General features: G+C 43.4%; 1 protein-coding gene across 1 annotated transcript in view; it reads left to right on the top strand.

The window, feature by feature from the left end:
* Scfd2 (sec1 family domain containing 2) overlaps positions 1-27,896 on the top strand; it is a 446,638-nt gene that overhangs the window by 413,071 nt on the left and 5,671 nt on the right. The window contains exons 7-8 of the mRNA XM_003471656.5: positions 7,362-7,496; positions 21,155-21,274. Coding sequence (XP_003471704.2) covers positions 7,362-7,496; positions 21,155-21,274 — 255 coding nt within the window. The remainder of the gene's footprint in view (positions 1-7,361; positions 7,497-21,154; positions 21,275-27,896) is intronic.

Here is a 27,896-nt window from a genome sequence, read left to right as displayed (position 1 = left end):
CTGACCATGGGGCAGACAGGTCTGAACTGAGGGCCAGGTAGAACGGCACTGTCCTGAAGTCTACTTCTAATGGACTGTGTGAACTCAAAATTGGTTAATATCTTTGGGCTTTGGTTTCCTCATACTGAAGGTGAAGGGACCTCATCCAATTTTATTTTTTTAATTACCTTCTTCCAGGTAAAAGTATGAAAAGATGGATGAATGGACAAATGACACGTATCTAAATCTTCAAACAAACCATTTCTTATAAGAAGATGAAAGAGGAAAAAATTAGTCATAGTACGGCAAAAAAGTAAAAGTAAATAAGGCATGAAATAGTCAAAGCCACAAGCGCTTTGTTTTTGTCTTTTTGAGACAGGGTCTTGCTATGCAGTTCAGGCTGGCCTTGAGCTCACTTTGTAGCCCTGGCTGTTCTCAAACTTGCAACAATCTTCCTGCCTCAGACTCCCAAATGCTAGGATTATAGGTTTGCGCCACCTGGTTTACAAGCATTTTTAAATAGATATTTTTCTATGCTGTCTTACATTGAAATGTACTCTACAAGCCTTGTTGTTTGTTTACTTGCTTGTTTGTTTTAGAATTTGGTGTTTAGAGCCAGTGGTATATTCAGGAATAGGACTGAGCCCCAGCTAGCTCCCTACACCAGCCAGCAACAGCAGTGTTAGCAGCTGCCTGACGGATGGGGCTAGGGAGGCAAGCCAGGTTTCCTTGGACACTGGTAAACTGGGCCATCGTTAAAGTGCATCAGATTCTGGAAGGTGCTGGAGTTTGGCTAGGATGCATCTATCAGAACCTGCTGTTATACTTGGTACCTGTCCCTGGTGCAGGGGTTCTGGCAATAAAAGTCCTCTAAGCCCAGCCACTCCTTACTTCCCCAACAAAAAGCACAGACCAAAGAGTTTTATTTTTCATCTTTTGTTCAAATACAATCTGAAGGCCCAGTTTCTCTTGAAAAGGTGCTGCTCATGTAAAGAAGGGTGAAAAAGATAATTCCTTACATAAAATCAGCTTTGTGAAACTTTGACTATTTCATGTGTGGAAACAGTTTCCTGAGACCATGGGACAGGCCATGTGGTCACTGCTCACTTTTGCCCTTGTGAGTCCCTTCTTATGTTAAAACAAAATATATTAAAATGTATGAGATGTGACTACATTGATATAAACGTAAAATAGTAACATTTCATATTAAAATATTACTTTGTCCTTTTTCCTCCTGACATTTGAAACAAACAGACAAACGAATAAAAACTAGGCATTTTCATGAGCCCCTAAAGTAATGTGGACCAAGATCCTGGGTGTCCTTTGCCTGATAGATAGACTGCCTGTGTGTCATACCAGTCTGCCCAGGGCAACCACACAGCTTACCCTTAGAGGGGTGCTTGGCACCCACAGAACATAAAGCAGTCACATAGCTATCAAGGAGCTGTCCAGCTAGATCCTGAGGAGTGAGAGAATGGGGTTCACTCCAGCTGGGTACAGGATTTCCCTGGCTTAAAATCTTACGGGAGCTAAGTTCTGGGCTGCAACTCCAGTGTTTCTCTGGGGAACATGCCCAGCTGTTATTCTGTTATTCTTCCTACTCAGATGCTCAAGCATTCTGTGTAACATTTGCATTACTTCCGGTCTAATGCAATTTACCAAGCAAGGGTCATTTTGTCATCAGCACTCTTTCCTGGCTACATGATTTGACATTCTTTCTTTTCAAATCTCCAGGGAAACAGAGCTATAAAGTTAACCAAAGGTCAATTTCCTGTGCAGAAGGGAAATAGGATTTATTAATCCTCTGCCACTTAAGCAGCATACCAGTTATTAAGGAAGTAATCATATTTATATTTCTATTATAATTTCACAATGTGTCTGTGGCAGAGACAATGTTCTGTGTTCTCCAAACTCCATTTCTTTTTCCTCCTAGGCACACTGTTAAACCACGTTTCCCAGATTCCCTTGCAGGTCAGTGTGGATTTGGAAAACATCCTGACAAGTGAACTCTGGGTAGGAGAGATACATTTTCAAACCAGGCTCCTAAAATCTCTCTGGAAATCCTTATACTTTTCAGTCTGTCATCATCTGCTGATGTGATGCAAGGTCTTTAGTGTGGGAGTGGGAGTCCAGTGCCCTAGGGATGGTGGAGTCACTCAGTTTCAAGAACCTGAATCTCTGAATGATTGTTCAAATTCAGGGCTGCTACTGCAGTTCATACTAGATCATTGTGATGTAAGCAAGAAAAAAAAAATGACCAGCAAGAGAAGGAAAAAACAATTTTTCTGAGTTTGCAATTCTCCTTCCCTCTCCCCCTGTCCATCAAAAAAAAAAAAAAAAAAAAAAAAAAGATGAACTAATAGTATTTTATTGGGAAAATAAAATCACTGTGGTTGACTCTCTTAATGTTGAAGCACATGACTGATCTCTTTTTGGTGCTAATATGTGAGAAAAACTTGGGGTGGAGTTTCAGAGAAACAACACCTGTCTATCTTGTAACCTTCTGCATGGTCCTTCACTGAGAAGTAGGTAGCTCCTCCCTAAGTGAAAAATTTCATGACAGTCAGGGCTCACATCTAAGAGCCATTGTCAGAGCATGCGTTCTAATCAGACTGCAGCAGTGTGGTCTGGGGCACAAAACAACCCAAACTAAGTGGCCAAGAACAGAGAGCCAACTCTCTCCTCGTTAAAATCTTGATTGGAAAAAACGTAAATGAGCTTGCAAGGAAGTCATAAAAGAGTCTACTTAGTAGATGAGAATATCTTACCCAAACCATACTCTTTAAATAAGGTTAGTCATTTTGTACTTAGTTGATTTCATTGAGAATTTAGAACGTTTTTCTGATACATTATTTATGTGACACAACCGATCAATTTCTGTCTAATAATCCTTCCAGTATTTATTGTACTTTGGTTATGAGTAAAAATAGACAACATAAGCTTCAAATAGTTTAAACAAGAAAGGTAATTTATTAAATCCTACTGCGGAAGTCCAAAAGAAGGTCAGCTTCTAACTGGTGCAAGAGGCTGTTGTCAGGCCACACCACAAGAGCAGCCACTGAGGTAGGCAGAAACAAGTTTCTGCCTGCTCCTCCTGCCTTCCAGACTCCCTCCAGTACCCCTGTCTGCAGAGTCTAACTAGTTGACAAAGCACAAATGTCACAGTTTTCAGAATCAAAGCTCAGCAACACAGAATCCAAAAGGAAGAATTTGGAGCCATGCATGGTGGCACATGCCCGTAATCCTAGAATTTAGGGGGCTGAGACCTGAGGATTTGAGTTTGAGGCCATCCTGGGGTATATAATAAACTCTGTCTCAAAAACAACAAGAAAGGAAAGGAGGGAAGGTTTGGAGTGGGCAGACAATAGCTCCATAGCCATCATGCCTCTATAGAAACATACTAATTATAAATTGTCGTCATAAGGGAATGCAATTAAGAAAAGGTAAGAAATAAATATTATAGGGGTTGTTAAGCAATTAATAGAAGCATGCATGTTATTTTCTCAAATTATAGGATACATTTGCTACCCGTTACTTTTCTAAATATTATGGCTAATTTCCTTATTCCAAACAAGTATTTACTAACTTTAAAACTTTTTAATAAAAAAGATCTCCAACATTCCCCAATAACACACAGTAATTACAAAGGCTCAAGTACCCAGGTGTTAAGGGAAAAGTCCTTCCAAATCTCAGCTCACTCTCCAAGGGAGCCCAGCTCAGTGAGCCTGTTCTCCGGGGTGCTTCATTCCATGGGCTTAGCTGAAAGGGGGAGGGATGTACAGAAGAGAGAAAGAGATGCCAGCATCCCTACCCTTAATCCTCCCATACCTCCTTCTTTCCTGTCTCCCCAGGCTATACTGGGGCCTCCAGAGCCCTGAGAATAATCCTGCTACCCTGGTACATGCGCCTTGCACAGAAGCGAGCAGAGCAAACTGTGCTTAGTTACAAGCTGCCTTTGTGCAGATCTTAGGTCTCAGGATCACTACTCTTATTTCTTGTAGAAACTCAGCCTGTGGAAAGCAGCAACTATCTTTACTTTTTATGGTTTGAGGCGGACATTTTCATCTCTCTAAAATACGAAGGGATATATGTATTTTTATGTGATTCTGCTTAAAGTTACTTTATATGACTTGTTTTTGTATAGTCTAGCGAAATAAGTAACTGTCAGCTCCTGAAAGGATGGAATGGCCTTTTGCTTCTCAATTTCCTTTCATGCTTTGTATCAAAAAATTCCTATGCCATAAAAGAGAGCTAAAAAATGGTAGCTGAAAACACAAGGTTTTACTTGTCATGTGAAACAGGTCATTATTTAGCTATATGTGTCATGGTTAGGACAGCCCTCAAGTCGTCACGGACCAGTTTCTCTAGGTTTCTCCTCTCCCATCCTCTCTAAGGAATGACCCCATCTTCCAGTATGGTGGCTGGTGCTCCAGGCATCACTTCCATGTTCCAGGCAACAGAAGAGAGAAAGGGGAGAGAAGCATATACTTGCATTTGAAACTTCTGAAAGTCTTGTATGATCCTTCTGCTTACATCTCATTTCCCTTTAGTTACATGGCCACACTAAATGCAATGAAGGCTGAAAACATAGTCTTTCAGCCAGTTTATAATGTACCTTGCTGGAGTCTACTACTAAGGAAGAAGTCATTTAATATTAGACAGAGCTGGTAAATATTAGCTGCAGGACTTTTCCTGGAGGAGAAACTTTAAACAGGTTAAAATTTAAATTTAGGAAAGTAAAATGCCCAGGAATGCTAAGATAAGTAAAATGCTCTGATGAACAATTTACTTAAGAAAGAGTATGAGGGCCTGGGGATTTAGCTCAGTAGCATAAGCGCCTGCGAGTTCAATCCCCAGTACCAAAAAAAAAAAAAAAAAAGTATTAGGCAGAACTCAGAGACCACTCCATGGCATTTTTAATAACATTCAAAATACTATTTATTGGATTATTTTATGAATCCAGAAGTAGACTTATTAACTTGGAAATTTTGGAAAAATAAAATAAATATCTCCTACTTGCTAAGTGTAGAGATAGCTCTAATTAACATTTGGATGTGCAATATCCAATTTGTTTTCCATGCAGAAACAATTTATTAATTTTTAATAAATAAATAACTTAATAAAAGGTAATCATTCTTGCCCATTTAAAGTGATGTTTTAAACAGTCACCATACTGTAAGATGGGATCATTCCTTAGAGATGCGGAAACACCTAACAGTAGAAAATCCCTCTTTTGTCCCTAAGGAATGGGACTAAGGTCCAGGTCCCATTGCTTAGTCACTGCTAATGGAATTTTTGTGTCACATCAGAGTTTATTTTTATATATTTAGCAGTAAAAACCGTCACCTTCTTCCTGCTAGTTTTTACACCAATGCCAGCCCATTGTACACCATTCACACCTTGCTGGTTTTCACTCACACATTACTCTGCCTTGTTTTGCTTCCCTCTTTACTTGCATAATATTCCTCCTGCAGATTCACCTGACTTGCCATACAGCTCCTACTGATAGGCACTTAGGTGGTCTCTAATCTTTTATTATTTCAAACCACAAACAGCCTTTGGTGGATCTCATTTGCATATATAAGTACCCAGAGAATAAATGTGGAGGATAGAATTGTAGATCAGATACATCTGTGTGGTTGGAGGGCGTTGCCAACTTTCTCTTTATGTTGGTTGTAATAATGTCCCCTCCACCAGTGAGATGCAAGCGTTCCTGTCACTGGGTGACCTCACTGAAGTGTGTTTTCAAACTTTTGGATTTTTGCCAGTCTGATAAGTCTTTTTTTGTTGTCGGGTTTTTGTTGTTGTTGTTCTTTTTTAAATCTCTTGGTATCATTTTTCTTTGAATTTCTCTTATCATGAGCAGGTTGATCCATACATTTTTTAAATCTCTTGGTATCATTTTTCTTTGAATTTCTCTTATCATGAGCAGGTTGATCCATACATTTTTTAAACTTTCCCTCTATTATCTTTTATTTTTATTTTTTCAGCATCAAATCCTTTAAAAAATTTCTTGTCTTACCAGTGTTCTTATTTAAAACTTTTCCTTCATGGAAACTTTTCCTTCACTAATGTCATGAAGTTTCTGGCTACATTAAGGTCTGTTTGACTAATAAACATGAAAAAAATGGAGTCCTCTGCAGAGCAGATGATATGTCTCCCTGCACAGCACCCCTAAGGAATATACTAGCTATCTTCCTAATGAGTAGTCATCTTTATGTGGATGGTCTATACCTTGCTTTATTTCTAAGATATTTCAAAAAGAACTGTAACAAAAGAAAAATAAGTAAAAATACTTGTAAGAACAGTAAGATGAAGCCAGTGATGAGCTCAGTACACTAAATATCATGACGAGGGCAATAGGCAACTCACGTATTTGACCAATGCAAAAAGAAAACTAGAGCTCAAGACAGCTCAGCAGTGCCCTAATAGAACCTGTCTTTTCTGGGGTGATCATAGATCACACAAAACAGTGATACAGAGAGAATGTTGAGAAAAGACAGTTCTGCTTCTGCCCTGCATCCTTCCGATGTGGGACCAGATGTGCGGAGAGCAGCAAAGGTAGCAACAGAATTGGGCAGAAGGTGACTCAGTTAATGGGAAGGAGGGATATAAAAAGAACTTCCAGCAAAAAACTTAGGGGAAGAGGAGAGAAATAAGTTTAGAAATTGCAGCACTCAGTGAGACAGCTGCCTCCAAATACAGCCTAAACCAGGACGGGCTATTGAGGTCAGAGAAAAGGAAGGCGCTTGGCATCATTTATCAAGCTGTAGGAGTTGCTGCAGACTAACATCACCCTACTTCCACTGAAATTCCTGCAGTGTCCTGTGGCCTGCTTTCTTCTTGAACCTCACTCAGATTCCCTTTGTTATCTAAGATTCTTTTTCTGGCCAAATCATATTTGGAATTGAGCTATGTAGAGAAAGGAGGGATTACTGTAAGTCTGGATGTTGACAGCGCATTGTAAGTAAACATTCAAATTCTTGGCAGAGGGGAATGTAATTCCCAGAGTGTTCAGGAAAAACTGCCTGCCATCTTCACGTCTATATGAAATGACAGGACTTTACTTCCCAGCATATTTCATGCATCAAATGGTCACTACAAGTCTACATTGAGCAGTTAGCCAAGGTGTGATTTAAGCTACGGGAAGAAATATTTGATTAGGAGGGAGTGTAAGAGACTGTAAATAGTCCTATAGCGTTGGGGTGAATATTTATAAAGGAAAAAAAACTCACACGTTGTTTTATTGTCTTTCACACACAAAATCATAGGTCTAGATCAAAATAAACTAGCTTGCTTTCTTTTGATGCAAAGAAAACTATCATTTCTCCAGATAAACCAAACAAGTGTTTTTACTTATGGCATCTATTTTGTATTTCCAGGCATCCTATAAGCCATTGTTGAAGCAGATTGTGGAGGAAATATTTAATCCTGAGAAGCAAGATCCTATTGATATTGAACATATGTCTTCAGGCCTCACTGATCTCCTTAAAACTGGATTTAGCAGGTTTATGAAGGTAAGTAACCATGAAGAGGTAATTCTGAGTATTAATAACATTCCCTTTGCTGGCCATGAAAATGCTGGCGCCCCATCACCTTGGCCAGTACACACAGATAATGACTGGCATTTGGCCTCTTCTAAAATCCTGAAAATCTTTTTTTTTGTACCAGAAATTAAACTCATGACTTTGCGCTTGCCAAGCAGGCACTTATGCCACTGAGTTAAACCCCGGCCCAATCCTAGAAATCTTTATTTAATTTTGCTTATAAGCAGCCTGGCCTTGCAGGTTTCTACAGCACCTTCTGACTTGAGCATTGTGACCTTTTCTGGCCAAGATGTACAGTCTAAAATGAAGACACAAGACCCTTAGGAGAGCACTGGAAACTTTTCTTAGCACGAATCCATTTACTGTTTACCAGGCTTATTAACACTCCTTTGTTCTTTTTTTTAAAGAGAAAATAAAACAAGGAGAATAACAATAGTTATTACATTGTGGATATTATCTTCAAAGTAGTTACAGTACAAGACATAAGTCAAAAAGACTCTTATAAAAAAAAAGAAACAGATAATTACGCTACACTTACTGCATAGGATAATGAGTAGCCTATGACTAACATCACCCCAAAACCCATTTGGAAATGACTTTGTTTTGGTTCAGCAGACTCCTAGGTGACAAGCGCTAGACTTTCTCTGGCCTGTGTGTGGGGCTGATCAAAATGACTGAACAGTACTTCAAGTGGGGATGAAAAAGGGAAAAGTACACAAGTGGGGTCTATTTTTAACCCACTGTAAAGTTTCTAAATTTAAAAGGACCTAAGCAAGATTACAGACTGACCTTCCAGGCTATGCCAAGATTTCAGCGGTAATAACTCTTGGAAATAACAGAATGTTTTGCCAGCTTCAAAGAGACTGTGAAATCATTAATTAATCTAGATAGAAGATCTGGCCTTTTAGAGTTCAGTAAATGCATATTCTGAGAAAATTGCTTTACTCCAAAGCCAGAACACAGATGCCAGACAATCAGACTCTGAACCAAGCAGTAAACAGGCTGGAGAGAACATGGTGGACTCTGTTTTCTTGTTCCCAGTAACCAGCAACTTCTGTTGCATTGCCTGGCTGGTGGATTTTCCTTCTTCTTTATTGTTTCCTATTAAAGCAATGCAGATCATATTCTTAAAATTACCCAGGAGCCCCTGCGTTGAGTGCAAGCCTAGAGTTCTCTCTGTCCTTTTGTGGTGGCTAGCTTTACAGAAACATCAGGATATACATGGTTTCCAGTTTTCTCCACTTAACACTCTAATCCTATATTCATAGGTTTGTACTTACCCTGAAGAGAGACAGACTAACAAGCACGGACTTTCAGGTGCTGGTCAGTGAGGTTCAAGGATGGCCCAATGGCCTGTGTGTCCTTTCCCAGACAGGCTGCTGCACTTTCAGTACAGAAAGCCCCACACAAGAGGATCTGGCTAAGGGCACAAATGATAGTTTATCCCTTCGTGAACTCTGAGGGATATGTGTAGAGAGGAGACGCTGGCTCAGTTCACTGTGTCATGACGTTCTTTGGATGGAAAGAACTACTTATTAGCAAAAGGACTCTGTGATTAACTATGTTGAGGAAACACTACATCAAACAAATTTAATTATTTATGTGGAGTCCAACAACATTATAACACCTTTGACATACTAACAGGCTCTGCACTCTTCCAGAGGTGAGAATGGAATGTATTAGAGTATATAGTCATGTTGTATAATGATTACTCATGTGCATTTTCTGTCATTGTTCCATGATGCAGGAGATGTCATCTTAAAGTCACCCTTACAAACTTAGTGGAGTATTTTCTACATCTCCTCCTGTGATCAGAAGCTCCAGTGTCCTAAGCACACCTTGGCTAGAAGGTGTTTGGAGTCATCCTAGACCAGCACTGGGAAACAGTGTCTGTCACCATTCAAAGCCCCATTGTTAAGGCTCCTGCAGAAATGCTCTGTAGCTGGAGACTGACCTCAGAGGGAGAGGTCCATGGAGTGGGTTAAGAAGAAGGAATTTGTTCTTCCAATAGCTGTCAGTATGTAATACTCAGCATTCAGCTATAGATCTCTGCTCTCAGTGGCCATGGCATCTCGTCTGTCCACAGAGTGTGGCAACAGTCTCTCTGGACTAGCCACAAGGCTTTTTTTCCAGCACCCCAGAGAAAGTTGTTTCATTTCTAAATGGGCCTTTTTAGCTGGCTTTGCCTGCCATTCATCATACAGTGATTTGGTATTTAACAAAATTGTGATAAACTTAAAGAAAAACAGTCAGTAGGTGTTTAGGGAACTACCTGTAATTTTGCAAGGAAGCCCCCCCTCACCTTTTTTTGAGATGGAGGTAAACTCCATCTCAGGAGAAATGGAGAGATTTCTATTTGGCTTTAAGAGCCTTGGAGAGCTGAGGATGTAAGACACACATGGAATCAAGCAGGGCCATGGCTTTTACCAGACTTCCTTACCCACTTTCCATTGCTTTCCACCATGCACAATGATAATGGTAACCCAGGATCAGGGTCAACCAAACTGTTTCCATCCATTCTCATACGAATCTTCACAGCCATTAGGACCTTAGGAGGTAGTCCTATATTATCCCTGTTCTACCAGTGAGAAAACCGAGGCCCTGGAAATGATGGCACCAGGATTTGTTCGAGTTCCTCTTATTCCAAGGCCCATGCTCTTAACCACATTTCTTGACTCCAGGATGCTTCCAGGCACGTTCTTGGACGTTAAACATTCATATGTTACTAATTCCAGTTTTATTCAGAATTACTCTTTAGCACAAATACTTTTCTTCCCTGTATCTGTACAGCTCACAAATGAAGTCAATGCCCGGGGTCATTTGCTGGTACCCTATCTTTTTCTGGGACTAGGTCCCAGAACTCGTGGAATACACCTGTCCTCTCAGCTGAGTTGCCTCCACAGATTGCATCTCCATTAGGATATTTCTCCTCTCAGTTTATTTCCCTACAGCCAACAGTTTTCCCTGGGTCTCTCTTGCTGCCCACTCCCTTGCTCTCTGCCTCTGGGATCTGCTCCCTGCCTTCTCACTCAGGTCTCACCAGTGCTGAACCAGCAGGGTACAAAGATGCAGAGCCTGATGAAATAGAGTCTTCCTGTGCACAGGGGACTGGTATGCAATCAGGAGAATTAGAGATATTCAGCTCCACCTGGAAGGGAGCGGAGCTGCTAGTCTGTCCCCACTCTGCTTTTCCTCAGAGATGGTTCATGGGTGCTGACTTGGGTCACTCACAGGCAGTATCTATAAACTGAGGCCAGTAAGAGATAGCTGGAAAGAGCCTGCAGTTATTCCCACAGAATACACTACATGTGCCTTCCCAGCATGGAATAGAAAGTGCAGGACAGGCTTGTGTGTGGTTCAGAGATCTAAACCTTTAGTACACACCCCTGTGGCCACATTTGTATATCGTATTATAATTACACAGACTAATTTTCTTCTTCAAACTAGTATTTTTGTAATTGTATAAGCTGATCTATTGCACATTAGTGGATCAAGATATCAATTCAATGGTTTTTATTAGAGTTTTTAAAATTTGATTATTCTCTCATTTTCCCATTTATATATTTAAATTATAGAAATAGCATATGCTATTTTATTAAGACAAATCAGACAAAGTAGGAAATACTTACTAAAGTTACTAATACAACCTCAAATACTTCCCCCCAAGGGAATGAAAGCTATTAATTCTGTCTACATAATTGTGTACATACATACATATAAATAAAAACATATGCATGGAATTATGGAACATGTAATTATATTGATGTTAACAGTGGGATCATGCAACACACTTTATTCTAGAAATTTTTCTTCTGGGTCAGGAAAGGATCTGTCTTTACCTCAGTATTTCAATGTGAACACAGTAACCTTTACTATAGTTGGGTAGACGCAGCTCTTCCACTGTGCCAGAGGGGGAACACAGCGGGAGGACTGTCCCTCATAAAGGCAATCAGACCATTTCCCATTTTTTGTCATTATGAAAAAAAGTTGAATTATTATTTTCATGTATGTATCTTTACACAGGATTTTTATTTTATAAAATAGCTTCTTAAACCCATTGAATCATTGATTTGTAAACTGTTTAATTTAATGTTAATAGTGTCTGATAATTTTCTAACAATTTGTTATAACCTCCAACCTTACCAGATTTGAGAGAACCATTTTCCTATATCGCCAGCAGCTCTAGATTTTTTTTTTCTCCCTCTAAGTGTTAGACATCTAATAGTAAAAATGTTGTCTCGTTATTGTTCTTGATTATAGTTAGGATTTTTAATGGAAAGGAATGCAGTAGACTAGATCAGCATCTGTCACATCCAGTGAGGCAAAGCAGAGCAACCTACTCACATAACAGAGCAACCTACTCACGTATACGATTAAAATATTTTTCTAACCATTGGTCACATTTGCACGGAAAATCCATGGCTCTGAGAATGGAAGGCTGATTTAAATCTTGTTCTTTTCGGCATCCTCAGCCACCTGGCACCTTTATGGGCCTTGCATTCAGGAAACCCTGACTGAAGGCGGAGTAGTAGGTAGTCAAGGTCAGTCACTGTGAACCCGTCACAGGGCTCAGTCAGAAAGCAGCACAGCTTTAAGTCTTTCCAGCTCCAGCAGTCCCTCCTAGCTACATGGTTGTTATCCCAGGATTCCTGGTGGATGCCTAAAACTGCAAATAGCCCTGAACACGTTAGGTGTTATTCTGTCCTATGTACACATTCATCTTATCTAAGCACACATCACACACTGTGGCCATATATTTTACAGTTTGTAGTCTGACAGAAAAACTAGCACCCTTTCTCTTCCTTTACAATTTCAGAAAAGATTTATTCTTACCTTACATCTTAGCAAATTCAGTGTATGATATGCTTATTAAGTCAAGAACATTCAACATTCATGTTTTAATTTAGGTGAATACTTTATAACTTGTCTTTAGCATATCTAAGTTACCAGCAGGGATACTGTCATGCTTTGGAGCTACTCTTGAGTAAAATACAGGCTGCCTGAACACAAGCCTGCCGTACGGTCACAGTTGGCCTGCAACCCAGATGGCTACTAAGTGACACATAGGTGGGCACCATGTCCAGTGTGGATGTTTCATATCTGGGTGGAACAGAGCAGGACAATGTAAGATTTCATCAAACTACACAGAATTGTCTGCAAAGTAAAACTTACAAGTTGTTTATTTCTGATATTTTTGATTTCATATTTTCAGACTACAATTCATTGCAAGTAACTGGAACCATGAAAAGAAAAACCTAACATGGGGCTCAGGTTGGGGGAACACTGTATGGTCTTGAAGCCCAAAGCTGCATTTCAACAATTAAAGAAGAAAAGAAAAGCATAGGAAGGTAGCAGCTTAGGAGTCACTCATGCCCTGCAAGGAGGCTGTGACCCTCCTTTCCAGCGGGCGCTCATCAAGGTGAAGCTGCCCTTGGTTCACCAAGCAGCCACCTACCTGCTCCACCCACCCTCATACACAGATGTGTCCAGGAGAGACAGAATCCTGTCTCCACTCATGTCAAAAAAGTCAGTGATCTCATCCCTCTCAACACTGGCAGCGCAGAAACCTGGTTTTTCCAACCTCTTAGTGGCCTAGGGAAACAGAAAAGGAGCAAAGTGGCTGACTTTATAGACAGAAATATATAAATTGCGAGGAGAAATATTCTAGTATAGAGTGATTAGATAGAAAAATGAGTTATACTGGGAGACAGGTAAGATTACCTGTTGTGCCGAGCGTCTTTCTGCAGTTTGATTCTATAGGTAATAGATGGCTACCTCTTGCACATCCCTTCCTGCCCAGCTCATTCTTGCCGCACTAGCTTCACTGCCTGGTTACAGTGCAGGCAGTAGAGAGAAGCACATCGCATCTGGGCTCAGCCTGTCTGCATCAGAACCCGAGCTCCCTCACACACACTTATTACCCGTGTGACCAGTGTTCAGCCTCTTTGCACCTAAAGTTTCCCCAGCTCTAATATGGGGATGATAATACTATGTACTTTATAGAGCTGTTAAGAAAATCAAATGAGAGACTGAAGGCAAAGCAGTTAAGCCAGTGTCAGCTGATAGTACGTAGTCTGTAAGTATTTGCTCTTCTTTTTAGGAGTTTGTGGTCCCCACTGGAGTTAACTCTTGAGAACAGCGCCCCCTTGAACATCTTTTGTCTTCATTACTTTCTCATTGCCGAAGCACAACACCCAACACTCGCAACTTACAGGAAGGCTTATTTTCACTGAGTTTGTGGAGGTTTTAATCCATAGCTGACCTCGGGGCAGGGTGGCATAGCAGAAGAGAAAGAGCTCGTGGCACGATGGTAGGAAGCAGACAGACATCGACCAGGGGGGTGGAGCCTTCCAGACCACACACCCAGTGACCCACCTCCTCCTACCAGGCTTCACCAAAAAGGAAAAAAGGAAGGAAGGAAAGAAGGGAGAAAGAAAGAGCTTTCTGCTAAGAAACTGAGCTGTTTTGCTTGTAAACTCAATCTGCCTATAAACCAGACAAGCTTGGGAGAAAAGCAAGGATGTCCATTAGGTCATTGTTCCTGCAGTTCTGAGAAAGTGTTCAAGTCGGCCAGGTGCCCTTCCCAGCCAGAGGATAGACTGTAGCTTGCCACATACAGCTGTCAGCCTCAAAGGGTACCAGAAAAGCCAGCCAGGGGCAATTCTGTCAAATCAGGAGAGCCGGCGTGGTCAGAGCTTGACAGTCCTTAACCAGCCTGCTCTCTTTCTAATGTCCTTCTGCATAGAGCACCCTGAGCTCCTTAGAGGAAAGATTGATAGTGATCTAATAAATAAATCAAAAAAGACCTTACCCCCTCACTGGAACATTAATTTAATTTTAAAACTAGCATGTCTAATAGACATCACTTTTAAAGTGCGTTTCTGGAATTTGTGGTTTGCATTTCAGTCTCCTGAAAGTAATATATTTTATATCTACCCTGTGTAGTTGGACCTCAGCTTGTTTTGACTAAAGAACATGATTTGTCAAGATGTTTTCCCTGCTAGAATCAGCATGAGAAGGCTAAATTTTATTTAAAACAGCATGCAGCCCTTTTGCCTCCTTTTCTATGTGCTTTTTAAGAAGTTTTTGCTGTTGTTATGCCATTTCTTATATTTCCATGATTCACTGGAAGAAAGAAGAAATTTATAAAAAGACTTTTAAAAGGTCCACTGCTTACCCATTCGCAGAATCTAAGCTGATTTGATAGCTCCACTGCCTTAGGAAACAACAAAGAAAGGCCACTGAGAGAGACAGAAGGACGCCCCCCAAAAACTTGTGAGACTGAGGCAGTAACAGTTGGAATTCCTTCCACTGCAATTCACATGGCAGCAAATTGCAATACCTTTAAAAAGGACAGTGTATTATGAGGACCGACGGGTATCCCAGGGAACCCAAGAACAGCATTGCAATGGGCATCAGGAAGGACTGGACTAAGAACTAGAAAGCCACCATGAATGCATAGTCTGCAAATCACACTCTGTGCTGCAGAAGACCTGGGACAGTGCCCAGAATATTGTAGGTGCTAAATAAATATTAGTTGAATGCATGGTTAATATTTTCAATTTCTTAAAAAAGCAGTTTTATCTGAATATCATCCTATCTAGATCAAGTCATCATTCCCTGGGAAAAGGCTGCAGTTGTCCCTCCCTGGCTCAGATCTCTGTCCAAACAACCACTGGTGAGCAGCAGGGTCACACTGTGTCTGCAGGGCTGCCAGGGCCTGTCCATATGGACAAGGAAGAGTGCTGACTTGTGGCTGCACAGACACCTACAATGGTTCTACAGCAGAGATAAAGGACAAAGGACAAAAATGCTAGGCTTTGGGTGAAGTCTCATGTCAGCTCCTTTAACCGTGAGGGCTGCATATACTTTGGAACTCACCTAATCAGCTCCTTACTATTCACACAAGAGTCAGAGAAACCGTTGGCATGAGGCCATTACACTCCATGGCATTTCTGACAAGAAGATAACATCACAACTTTTAAATTTGTTGTTTAGATGCATACAGGTCCTCTTTGCAGCACTGTTTATACCCATTGTTTATATTTCCTTCTTAATTAGGCTGTATTTTATGAGGAAGGTTTGATTTGTGTCTAATGTGAAATATGTTCCATAACTCCTAGTGAGCAGGATTTTGGCGCATATTCAGCAAAAACAAAACTTGACTTTGGCAGTCTATATACTTTGCCTGACAGTGAACACAGAGTGAGAGCATCTGCTTGTCACTGTTTGGGTAAGAAAGAAATAAAAATTAACTAGACTGTCCCTGCCATGGCCTAGCTTAGCTCACATAGCTTACAGTTTGTTGTGGAAGTAGACAAGAAAATTGAAGATCACAAGGAAGAGAGAAGTGAGCACTTGAGAGCAAAGAGGGGAAGCTCTGTGAGGGAGTCCGAGAAGGGACTTTGGACATTGTCAGACCATAGGGAGTCAGAGCCAAAAGATGACGTGGAAGAATTCCGGATGGCTCCATATGGCTGAGGCCTAGGTACCGTGTAGGGAGGAGGAGGATATGAAGACAAAGATGAGCAAAAGCTAGATCAATAAGGGCTAGAGATTTGAAATTTGACCAAAAATAGTGCGGTACTATTGAATAATTTTCAAGAATTCTGTGACAACGTTACAATTTATAAAGATTGCTCTGACGATGCTGAGAAAGGGAGAAGTGAGACCAGTCTTGTCATCAGACAAGGAGAAATGGTGAGGAGAGGTAGGACTGAGAGAGTGAGAGTGCAGGATGTAGCATGAGAGATTCTGTAGGACTGGGAATGGATGGGTGTGGTGGGGGAGGAGAGGAAGTTGTCCAGGGCCATGGGCTTGAGAAGACGGTGACAGTGCTGAGCCCAGTCACCATCTCTGATCAGGAAGCAGCAGTGAAGAAGGTAACCTGCAGTTTAGGTTAGTGGAATTCGGGAGCTTCTGGGACAGCTGTGTAGCTCTCGGGGCCTGGGCCAACCATAACAAGCTGGAGCCGTCAGCTGGAGTCAGATACTGAACTGCCTGCAGGGCTGGGGAGGCAGGGGAGGTGCTGGGAGAGAAGCAGGCATGAATAAGCAGCGACAGAGTAGGGGAAGCAAGAGAACCATCTGAGGAGACCCCAGGAAGGAAGAACGGAGACTAGGAGGACATCGAAAATGGAAGGTTGGCGTGGAGAAGTTTCAGGGAAGAGGAAGCCATCAAGGGCCACCAGCGCAGCAGGGAGGCCAAGGTGGCGACCCAGCAGCAGGGGCAACGTGGAAGCCTTGTGCCGTGCAACTACATGAAGAAGTTCCACAGCCACGTGGTGACTGGCTGGCATTTCTGAAGACTGAAGTGAGAGTTTTCCGAGATCAAAGCCAGTAAAAATGATCTTAGTTCGAAGAATTTGCTTCTAATGGCAGTGTGTAGATGGCAAAGTAGCACTTTTAGAGCTCAACAGTGAGAGAGACTTGGGTTCAAGTCCTGACCCTGTAGCCAGTTAGACTGTGTCCTTGAACTAAGTTATTTTATCCTACATGATTCAGTGACTATGTGTAAATTCTGCTTCCCCTTTCTGCATAGATTCTAAGGATTACCTCAAATAATGCTTGCCAACCCTTCCCTACCTGATTTTCCTCCCTAGCCCTTACCAGTGTCCACAGTTGCCAGTGAACTTACTTACTTTCATCCTCCAGCCTCTGAACTATAAGCTCTGTGATGGTAGGGAGGGTTTTGTTTTTTGTTTGTTGCACCCGATGCTCACATAGCATCTGGCCCCCGTAAGTATTTGTTGAGTGGATGGATAAATGAATAAGAAACACGGCACTAAACATGAAGTGTTCAGGGGCAGGGGTGGTGTTGATATTCACTCCTGCTGTATAAAAGCCATTACCAAGGATCACTATTAAGTCAGCATAATCAGTCCAGGGCTTAGTACCCTTTAAGGCCCAAGGCCCTATTTCTTCCTTGCACAAAGATTTCTCACTGCTGGAAAGTAGAGGACCTGACCTTGCCTGCTCCGGGGACAAGTGACTCACAGATGGAAGGAAACTGAGTGAAAGAGCATATGTGAGGGACAGATGGGCCACAGGATTCCCAGACCTCCTGGAAAACTTCTAGAAACCCTTCTCTCAACAACCCCCAGCCCTGGCAGCCAATGAGGACATCAAAGAGCTCTCCCCAGGCCAGAACCTACAGAGAGGGCCTGCAGCTTCTGCTACAAAGACCGGGATGCTGTGGTGAAAGGATCATCTGCTCTGACCAAAACTGGTGTCTTAAAGTCATAGATAGTGAAGGTTTAGAGAAATCAGAGAAAGATCACTGTGTGAGAAAGATCAATCTGTGCATTTGCATTAGAAAAATGATGCTAAGTGTTTCATCTTCACAGTGCACCACACCAAAAGCTAAAATGAATACAGGACTCAGCCATGCACGGCTGCCTCTGCAGAATGTGTTTTTCGGACAGAAAGGCTCTGCTTCTCCGAAGCCTGCTGACTTGACACACTCTGAAGGAACGTCGGGCATCAAAACATAAATTTAAACTGAAACCAAAATAGCAAACACCCACATGCATTAATTGGACCCATTTACTTGTACCCAACCAACATTCTCACTCCTTAGCCCCAGGAAATAGTTCTTTGTTGTTACTATTCATTTCTTTTTTCATCTTTCAATACACCCTTCCAAGTACATTCTAGCCATGTACTTTAGATTTCAGACTCTCTTATGGAAAGCATATGTTTGGGGGAACATATTGTACCATGCTGAAGCCTGGAGCCAATTGTATTTCTGTCCAGGATTAAGTGAGAAACAACAGTTGTTTGTGTGGCTGGAAGGAATCTCAGGGTTAGTTACACTGCCAGAAGAACTATGCATAAAATAGACTTTTAAAAAAGAAGAAGAAGGGAATTTCTTGTTGACCCATCTATTTCATTCAGTCATTCATTTATCTATTTTATTTATGTTATTTATGTAACACTTGAAGTTTACCAAGTGCTAGTTTACATGCTTAGTATTGAAAATACAAGAAAAATGTGCTCAGTTCCTGGCCTCCAGGAGCTCAAAGTCTGAAGGAGGAAACAGTTATATTTAGACAGTGGATGGCTTTGCCAAGACCAAGATCCCAAAGGGAGTCTGTGACTCCAGTCATGGGCAAGAGTCAAAGGATGGTGGGGGAGAATTTCTCAGAGGAGGGGATGCTTTTAAGAGAGAAAAACAAGAGAAAAAACAGAGGTATTACACACAGAGAAAACTATTAGTACTGTGTAAGGAAATGTGATGCAGGGACACTCAAACAATTTACCAATTGGAATACCATGGAGAAAGACAGAGGCCAGAACCCACTGATGTGACCCGAACTGTGTCTGTGGGTTGCAGATCCTTGCTACTAATAAGGAAAGCTCCTTGGTGTGTAAGTGAACAAAGACTACCAAAGCAACCACATTGAGTGTGAGAATGGTAGTTACTCTTGGGGAAGTAAAACAGGACATGCCTGAGAGGCTCTCGGGTGCCAGTTTTGTTTCTTGATCTGGGTGCTGCTCACACAGATTTGTTTACTTTGTGAAAATAAAGTGACCTGTACCTTTGTGGAAAATTATTTTTCAGAACTGTCTTCAATAAGTGGCATATATCCAACTAAACGTTTTATATATATATATATATATATATATATATATATATATGCATGTATATACACACACACACACATATGCACACACACATTCAGTCATAAGTCACGGCACTAGTCACTGTGAATGAATGGCACCACCACTGGCTCCACGTGTATAAAGTAGATAAAATGGAGATATAAATCAAATCCACAGGAAACATGAGAAATGGTACAGGACATCAGAGCATGTGGCAGAGCCAAGGGATTAGTAGCTTTGAAAGGTACGATGGACTTGATCTGGGAATGGAAGAGATATCAAAGTCTAAGATGATTCCAATTTGTGTGGCTCAGGTGACTGCAAAGGTGGTGATGTTGAACATTCCAAAGAAGGATTGATTTGGGAGAGAATTTAACTATCAAACTTGGAACCTGATGAGTTTAGGGATCTGGTAAGGCATCCAAATGTTACTGTCCAATGAGCCCCGTAAGACATTTGGCCTGAAGACATACATGTGGAAGGTACATAAAAGAAAATGTACATTGAAAGCAGGTGAGAAAATGAGTCCCTCAGGGATGTTGTATTAGGTGAGAAGAGCTGAGGGCCAAGGATGGAGCTGCAAGCAGTATTGACATGTAAAGAGACACACCAAGGGGGAAGACCTGCAGAGAAAACTGAAAAGAAACAAAATTAGGGGGAAAAGACAGCTGAGAGAGTGTCATCATGGAAACCTGTAAGGCTGCCGTCGGCTGCCGTCAGCTGTGATAAATACCACAGAAATGTCTGTTAGCTGACGACAGATGTCCATCCATCAACTCTGTAATATAATGACCACCAGTGACCTCAATGAGAGCAATTCCAGGGGACAGTGGGGCAACAACAGGGTTGCTGTTGATGTGTAGTAGGTGGATTAGAAGAAGTGGTATACAAATGTAGTCAGGATGTTGGGAAGACATGCAGAGTGGTCTTCCTGAGGATAAGTTTTATAACTTCTCCCACAACCACCTATTCTGAAGATCTTTAGGTTCCTCTCTTCATCCTTCATTTCCTTCCATTCCTGTCTTAGTTACTTTTTACTCATCACTGAGACAAAATACCTGATGCCCAAAGTTAGGGAAGGAAAGGTTTGTTTATTACAGTTCTTGGAGACTTCTGTCCGTATTCAGTTGTCTCCAAGGCAATGTGGCATGGCAGGGCAGCCCTTATGGCTGCTGCAAACAGCAAGGTGTAAACCTTCGAGAGAAAGACACCTCTTCGACCTCTAATACATCATATCCTGGCTCCACTCCTGAATGGGTGACACACACCACCAATACAAGCACTAGACAATGAACTAATCACAAATGCTAGATTTGTTTGTGTCCATAATTGCATGAGGTTTGGGGGCCACTGACATGAAGTATGATAAATCCTTAAGCTGCCTACAGAAAACAGTAAAGATAATTAGAAGGCATGCCTGATACCCTGAGCCTTTCAAAGAAGGTTTCAGATAATCTGAGCCTAGACTGCAGTCTCCTTGAGGATGGTTCTGGTCCCCTTCATCTTGGTGTACTCCTCCACTGCTGCCTGCCAAGAACTCTGTTCATGTCGTGGTATAACACCTTGACTGCTCTTTGTAAACTGGAAGCTCAACAGTGAGCCAGGCACATGCAAGGCCAGCCCTGGTTGAGTTTCTAGTCAAGTGAATACAGGAGAGAGCCAACAAGGAAACAAACACACAAAAATAATATCCACAGGGCATTGTGCATATCATGAAGGAAACGAGCATAACTATGTGTCAGAGAAGGAAAGCAAGTTTATTCTGAGACCAGAGTCATGAAAAATAAACGGTCCCTCACACTCCTCTTACGCCCTGGCCCCTTGAACTTTTCTTTCAATTCATCTTTATTTAAAGAGCTGTAATTGAGTGCCATGTTCTACGTTGTCCTGGTCAGTGAGGCCACTAAGCACTGTCCCTTCTGATGATGAGTAAATCACAGTCTCCATGAAGCTTGTTTCTCCCACCTTGTATGACCAGAGTGGCAACCCCAGAGCTCCATCTGATGTTGCTGTTCTGTTTTACAGGTGAGCCGGCCTCATCCCAGTGACTACCCCATCCTGATACTCTTCGTGGTGGGTGGCATCACAGTCTCTGAAGCCAAAATGGTCAAAGACCTCGTGGCATCTCTGAAGCCGGGAACCCAGGTACTGAGGGCACTGCCCTGCCTTCCTTCTTTCCTACTTACTGATGCCTGTGTCACATTCTCCTGCCTACCTGAGGACCAGCTACTCTCCTGTCTAGACCCAGCCTGACCCCTGGCCACCTCGGCTTCACATGGTAGAGGCCTCCATCACTGTGGTTAGTTTCATTCAAGCCCAGAAAATAAACCCAAGTTAGAATCCCAGTTGTGTGCAAAATAAACTGCTCTTCATATGGGTTAGGTGATTCCAGGGACCTCTTCCCAACTGTCAGGGGACAGGGCATTTACAGGATAGTAACTAGTGTCTCTACTTCCATCAGGTCCCAAAGAACACAGACCCTCTGATTCTGCAGGCCTGACTTCCAGTCCTGCCTCTGCCTTTGACTAGTTGGGCAGTCTGGAAGGGCAAAGCCCAGCTTTCTCTTTTAGAAAACAGAGTAGTTGGTTGTGAAGCCTTATCAGCTAAGGTTTGAGAATGTGCTTCTCAGTGTACCTGTCGTGCTCCCCCACCCCCACCCTTGCAGCTGTCATCATGGGTATTATCTGCCTTTTCACAGCAGCCCCTGCCCTTTCTCTGCCCAAGAGAAAGCCTTGCAGAAAGGACAGACCCTGCCCTGCAGGCTCCAATCTGGCTGCCATCACAGAGCCTGTAACCCAGTGCAGTTTAGCACCTTTGCCTTAGTGGGACAGACAGACGGGAGTGTCGCTGGTTTGCCTGGGAGATGGAGTGAGGGAATCAGAAAAGGAAGACAATAGGGAGGAAAAGCCAGAGTGCTGTGCAGGGCTGGTTCCCGCTGCAGGGAACTGAGGCGCACGCAGTCCTGGAGCCCCAGAACCAGCTATGGCCTGTTTCAGCATTGTCACACCAGAGGACAAGGGGTCTGGTGTCTTCCCCTCAACTGTCACCTGCCCGGTTGAGTCTCAGTTCTGGGATGCTCTCTTCCCTGGCCCTCAGGGTCACAACTTTGTGCCACCTCTGCAAAGTTGTGCCACTGCTGGGAAGCTTTATATAGCTCACAGAAAGCCATGTAGTGTTTCAGGTTGGGTGCAAGCTAGTGCCGGCCATGTACACACAGCTGAGAGAGACCAGGCAGGTTGCAGGGGGGTTTCTAGTCCAAGTCCTGGCTGCCTGGGTGGTGCTGTTACCTTTGTGCCCAGCCTCTACACAGAGCTGTGTGTCTACACAGCCAGCCATGGGACTCCACTTTCCTCTTCTGTGACATCCCACCTGTGACTCCAGGCCCTTCCTCTGTCCCTGCTGCCATCCCAGTGATGAAGCCCTAGACTACCCACTACCTAATTTGTGGTTCTGACAAGGTCTCCTCAACCAAGCATGAAATACTAAGGATGCCTACAGGGGCCTCCCAGGTCTGATCATAAGGCAGGAGCTCAGTAAACCTTGTGGTTCAGTAGAGGTGGGGGTGGGGTGGGGTATGGTTTTTTTCTTTCTCTGTCTCTCTCTGTCTGTCTCTCTCTGTCACTCTCTGTCTCCGTCTGTCCGTCTATCCCTCCATCTCTTTTTGGAGACAGGTCTCTCTGTGTTGTTCAGGCTGCCCTTGACCTCGCCACGTAGCCCAGGCTGGCCTCAAACTCATGCCAGTCCTTCTGCCTCAGTCTCCCGAGTGGTGGGGTTACAGACATGGACCGCCACACCCAGCTAGGTCTGGTGGATTTACTGAATCCGAGAGAATTGGCTTAGTGGGAGCATTCTGTGTTACTGAGTGACTGTGCCACCTGGTGATGTCTGGAGGGCCTCGTCCCTGTTGGCATCCAGATACCCAGCTAAGGAATGGGAGCTGGAGTCTGGGGAGCGAGGGTAGGTACTTAAGCAGAGGAGTCATCAGTGGTAACCACTTCTGCTGTTATTATTATTACCTGTTATGCTCACAGCTGGTGAATTTTCTGATAAATTATTAAATTCTACCTCATTTAGGACCTTCTCTGTAAGTGGTTAAGAATCTTATCAGGGAGTAATTGCCTTTTGGAATAAAATATTTTTAAAATCAGCAAGCACCCTTCTTGTGGCCCCTCAAGTGGTGAACTAAATTCTTACCTCTTTAGAACACTGTTGTATTGTAAGGCCCTGACAGACATGTTAATCTGCACTCCAAACAGATAAAATGCAAACTAGAACGCCCTGTGGCTGAGTTTAACAACAGAGGTGCAAAATCTACAGTGGCTTTGCTGCTACCTGACCTTGTGCTCAGTCACCTGCAGAAAGAGTGTCTCAGAGAATGTTGGGCTTAAGGAGCAGCCTGCTTAGCCTTTGTGCCAAAAGCTCAGCTCACCCTGAAAAGCTAACAGGCCCTAGAAAAGATTTCCAAGACAGCAGGAAAACAGGTGGCTTATTTATCATGGTGCCCTTTGTCTGTCTCCACATTTGTAAAAGCAGGGGATTACCTGGGTGCTGGCTGAAGTGACACCTGCTAAGCACATCCCTTCCTTCCCCACAGCTGTTTAGCACAACAGCTAAAGGCAGAACTCCACTCCCTGCTTTCAGAAGCACTGTAAAAATGAGGTCTTGCTGTCTGAGCTGTATTTGAAACAGCGTGTGTGTTGCTCAAGTTTTCCCATTTTGGGGACAACATAGGAGGAAATGTTTCATTTGAATTATGGTTGCAGAGGTTTCAGTCCATGGTTAGCTAACTCAGGCAGAAATATCATGGGGGGACGACATGGCAAAGCAGAATTGTTCACTTCATAGTGGCTGGAAAGTAGAACAAGGGAACAGTGCCAGAGAGCAGATAGAACACCCACTGTAATGTCTCTGTGATCCACCCAGAAGTGTGCTTTACTAATCCCTGGGGTGACTCCCAAGCCAGTCAAGTTTGTAGTCACCTTAATCCTCACAGAATGTGTGCTGTTCCATTATATGCTAGACTCAGATTTTGCTAGAAGCACTCAAGTCCTACTCAAATAGGTAGAGCTTGTAGAATCAGGGTGTCAGTGCACCGTTGACTAGGAAGTTAGCTCCAGCTTGATTATTCATGTGAACAGTGACTGTAAACACAGCTGGCACTTCTGCTTTTCAATCCTTTCTACTGTTGAGTGTCTCTAGGGGTAAGGAGCACACCCCCTACTTCAACCTACTTGAGTCTGCAGGCATCTCTCTGAAACTTGTCCCCTCTAGGCACAGCCCAGATGGTACCCTCAGAGCTCACTCATCAGTACTTGGTCCAGCTCTCAGGCCACACAGAACTTAACAGTACATGGAGATGTCATCCATCCTTTACCTGACACTTACACAGACTACAGCACTGACCCGCTGTTCCCCACAGGCCATCTCTTCAGTTCCCACAGCCACTCCTCTTGTGCCCAGGGTGGACCTGAGGCCCCTGTTGATGGTCCCTGCCATCATCAGCCTCAGTTGTCTCCCTTGCTCACACGCAATTAGAACCAAAAACCATCCCATTGGTGGGGACAGATCAGTGCAGAGGAAACTGGGGCCACTTCCTCCTCAATCGTACATGGCTTCTGTCTTGGCTTCTGACTTTTTTCATTGCTGAGACAAAATACCCAACACCCAAAGTTAGAGGAGGAAAGGTTTATTTGGCTCACAGTTCATAGAGATTTCAGTCCGCAGTTGACTGGCTGCAAGGCAGGCTGGTATTTCCCAGGGGCATCACAGGGAGAAATAGTCCATGGCAAAGCAAGGCAGGCAAAAGTCAAGCAAGTGACAAGCCATGACCCTCTTCTATCCCTTATATTTTATCCAGTGTGGGACACTCACACACAGGGTGAAGCACCTTTAATCCTACCCAGAACTATGCCAAACCAAGCAGTAGACTGATTTAGTAATCACACACCCCTAATCCCAGCATCACACACTCCAGACCCAGACACCTCTGCAAAAGCTCCAGCTATTACTGCATGAGGCTTTGAGAGGATATTTAGACACAAGCCACAACAGCCTCCAAGGCCCTGTGTGAACTGACCCTCGCCGATTTGGGGGCTTTTTCACCTACTTACTCTCCTACAGCTGTGGACTTTAAAGTTTTGACTGCTGTATTCCCATCAAATCACACAGTTTCCATTCATCAATGCTTGTTAACTCTCCAGCACTGAAAAATCCTTTGCTTGTGTTGTGGCATAGGAGAAAAGTAGCTCTCTGAGAAAGACCATACAAATAACACCAACCTATTGATTCATCTTAAATATGGACAATGAAAACCACTTTATCTTTTGTAACTATTGCTATTGATCCATGTCTTCCCAATTCTGGATCTATTCAATCATCTCTATTAAGTTAGGTTAACTAGTTATCCAGCAGCTGTTTAGTGAGTACCTATCCTGTGCTAGGTGAGCACTGTTCTTTGTGCTGGGAAGAGCAGTGGCCAAGCCAGACATATTCCTGCTTTCATGGCACCTCCATTGTGCCAGGCAATGGTGACAAGACTCAGGACCCCTGTTCATGGACATAGGCTGGGACTGGGGTGAGGAGAGCAGTTCATACTTCTCAGGAGGGAGGGCTTTGCATTTGAGATGTGGAAAGCATTTATGGATCGTCTGTCCGGAGGGAGCTGATAAGATCCTTTAAGGCACCTGCAGAAACAAACTGAAACACGAACCACAGGGAGCCAGCAGCCGCCCTGGTCAGGACTGTGAAATGGTCCTGTCTCTTCTGCTGTCCCTGCCTGCGGTTGCTGAGAGGAAGTAGGCAAACTTGAGAAACTCTTCTTTCCTCGCTGCTCACTGCCAGAGAGCTCCAGCCAGCTGAACTTTGCAACTTGGTGGCAGCCACCAGGCCAGCCAGCAGAAGCCTGTAATTATGACAAGGAAATAGCAGGAAAGAACTGCCCCAGAAAATACTGGGGACATCCAGCTGAGGCAAAAGGGAAGGCCAAGTGGGCGAGCCAACCCTGCCATCCCCTGCTTTTCATAGACGGCGTGTACAGTCAATCACTCACGTGTTTGTGTGTTTCTCTTCAGGTGACTATTTTGTGAGGATGGAATTTTTAAAGAGTAGATCTAGAAATATGCTCATGCATACATAATTTTGACCTCAAACTTGCCTCCAGGTTATTTTTAAATTGGTGGGAAGCGCCATGTAGGGAGATCAGTGACTTTAAGGATGCCGCTACCAACAACAACTACAAAGTCAAAAGGGACTAAGGGAACAAGATTACCTGAAATGTCATACTCTGAAAGCCCGAAGCCCAGCACACCGGAACCTCTGGGACAAAGTGACAGGCGGTCACAAGCACTCATTGGCCATCCACTGTGGAACCAGCCAAAGCTTCTCTGTGTCTGGCACAGCTGTGTGCAGCATGTGTGCACGCAGGGTGAGCTAGTGCCTCACACGTGCTACACAGTGAAAATACAGTTCTTCATAAAGACAAATATGGGTATTGGTGCCTATGACTACTCTGTTTACTTCAAGGAGGAATCTTCCCAATTGAAAAGAAAAAGGAAGAAAACATGACTCCCTGCCCCCTTTGTTTCCCAATGTTAGAAGTCAGAGGGTTATGAAGTCCAAATCCTAATCTCATGTGCAGCCTCCGCATTCAGCAGAAATAGAACAGGAAGATGCTGCCACCTGCAAATTACAGTGGTGGCTGGGGGGAGGAGGCCAACTGCCTGAGTGACTGCGAGGGCTGGGCTGCTCCTGCTTGGTGAGGGCAGGCTGAGAACAAACACCAAACAGTCCCTCATCTGCCACCAGAGACACCGCCAGCCTGGGGCCTGGCAGCTGCTGGAAACACTTAGTTCCCTGGCTTTTGGGAATCTGCTGTCCTCCACCCCTGGCCCTCAGTCCACCAGAAATTTTTATGCATATTTCTGCTTTGTCCCAGATGCCTGTTGTTGATGAGTGCGTTCCATCTGCAAATATTCTGCAATGAAATTGTCTGCCATTGACAACACTTGGTAGCACTTAAATCATAGTTGCCTTGAAGTTACACCTAATTTTGGCTTTTCAAAAAAATTTTGGCTGTGCTAAATGGCCTGCTTCTCCTATTAAGTATAAAATCAGTCTGCAGTCAAAAAGTATCTCTTTGCACTAGTAGTTCTTGTGGGAGGTGTTTGAGTCACCAATGATATGGGATAGTATGGTGGATGACCATACTCTGACCACTGCTGGGAGCCCCTGGCAGTATCCTGTGTGCTCCAGCTAGGGGAAGAGGCTGCTGCTACCACAACCCAGCTTGGCAAGTGGCAGGTGACAATGGGGGTGGCCAGGAGCTGTGGGTCAGAGTCACAGTCAGCTGATGCTTGAGCCCTGAATGATATCTAGGCCTGAACTGAGGTGAAGAAAAAGCAAAAGTAACCAAAGAAAAGAATGCAGAGAAAGAGAGTAAAAAGATAAAGACACAAAAAGGGGGAAAAAAGAATAGAAAACTCAGGAGCAAACAAGCAATGTGGTAGGCAAGGAATGAAGGCCAGTCCTGGCTGGGTGTCTTCTTCAAGCATTCAGTGGCTGAGAAAAGGCAGTTCTAGCAGGGCACAGTGGTACATGCTGGTGATCCCAGCACTCGGGGAGGCTGAAGCAGGAGGACTGCAAGGTTGAGCCCAACCTAGGCAGCTCAACAACTTAGCAAGACCCTGTCTCAAAATACATATAAATGGTTGGGAAGTAAAGCCCATAGGTTCAATCCCCAGTAACCACAATAAGAATAATGATAAGGAGA

The sequence above is a fragment of the Cavia porcellus genome, unplaced genomic scaffold (genome assembly GCF_034190915.1).
Source record: "Cavia porcellus strain 051 isolate PalLab524CR breed Dunkin Hartley unplaced genomic scaffold, mCavPor4.1 scaffold_30, whole genome shotgun sequence".
In the NCBI taxonomy this organism is placed as follows: domain Eukaryota; kingdom Metazoa; phylum Chordata; class Mammalia; order Rodentia; family Caviidae; genus Cavia; species Cavia porcellus.
Note: the sequence above shows the minus strand (reverse complement) of the source record. Positions and strands in the feature narration are given on the sequence as shown.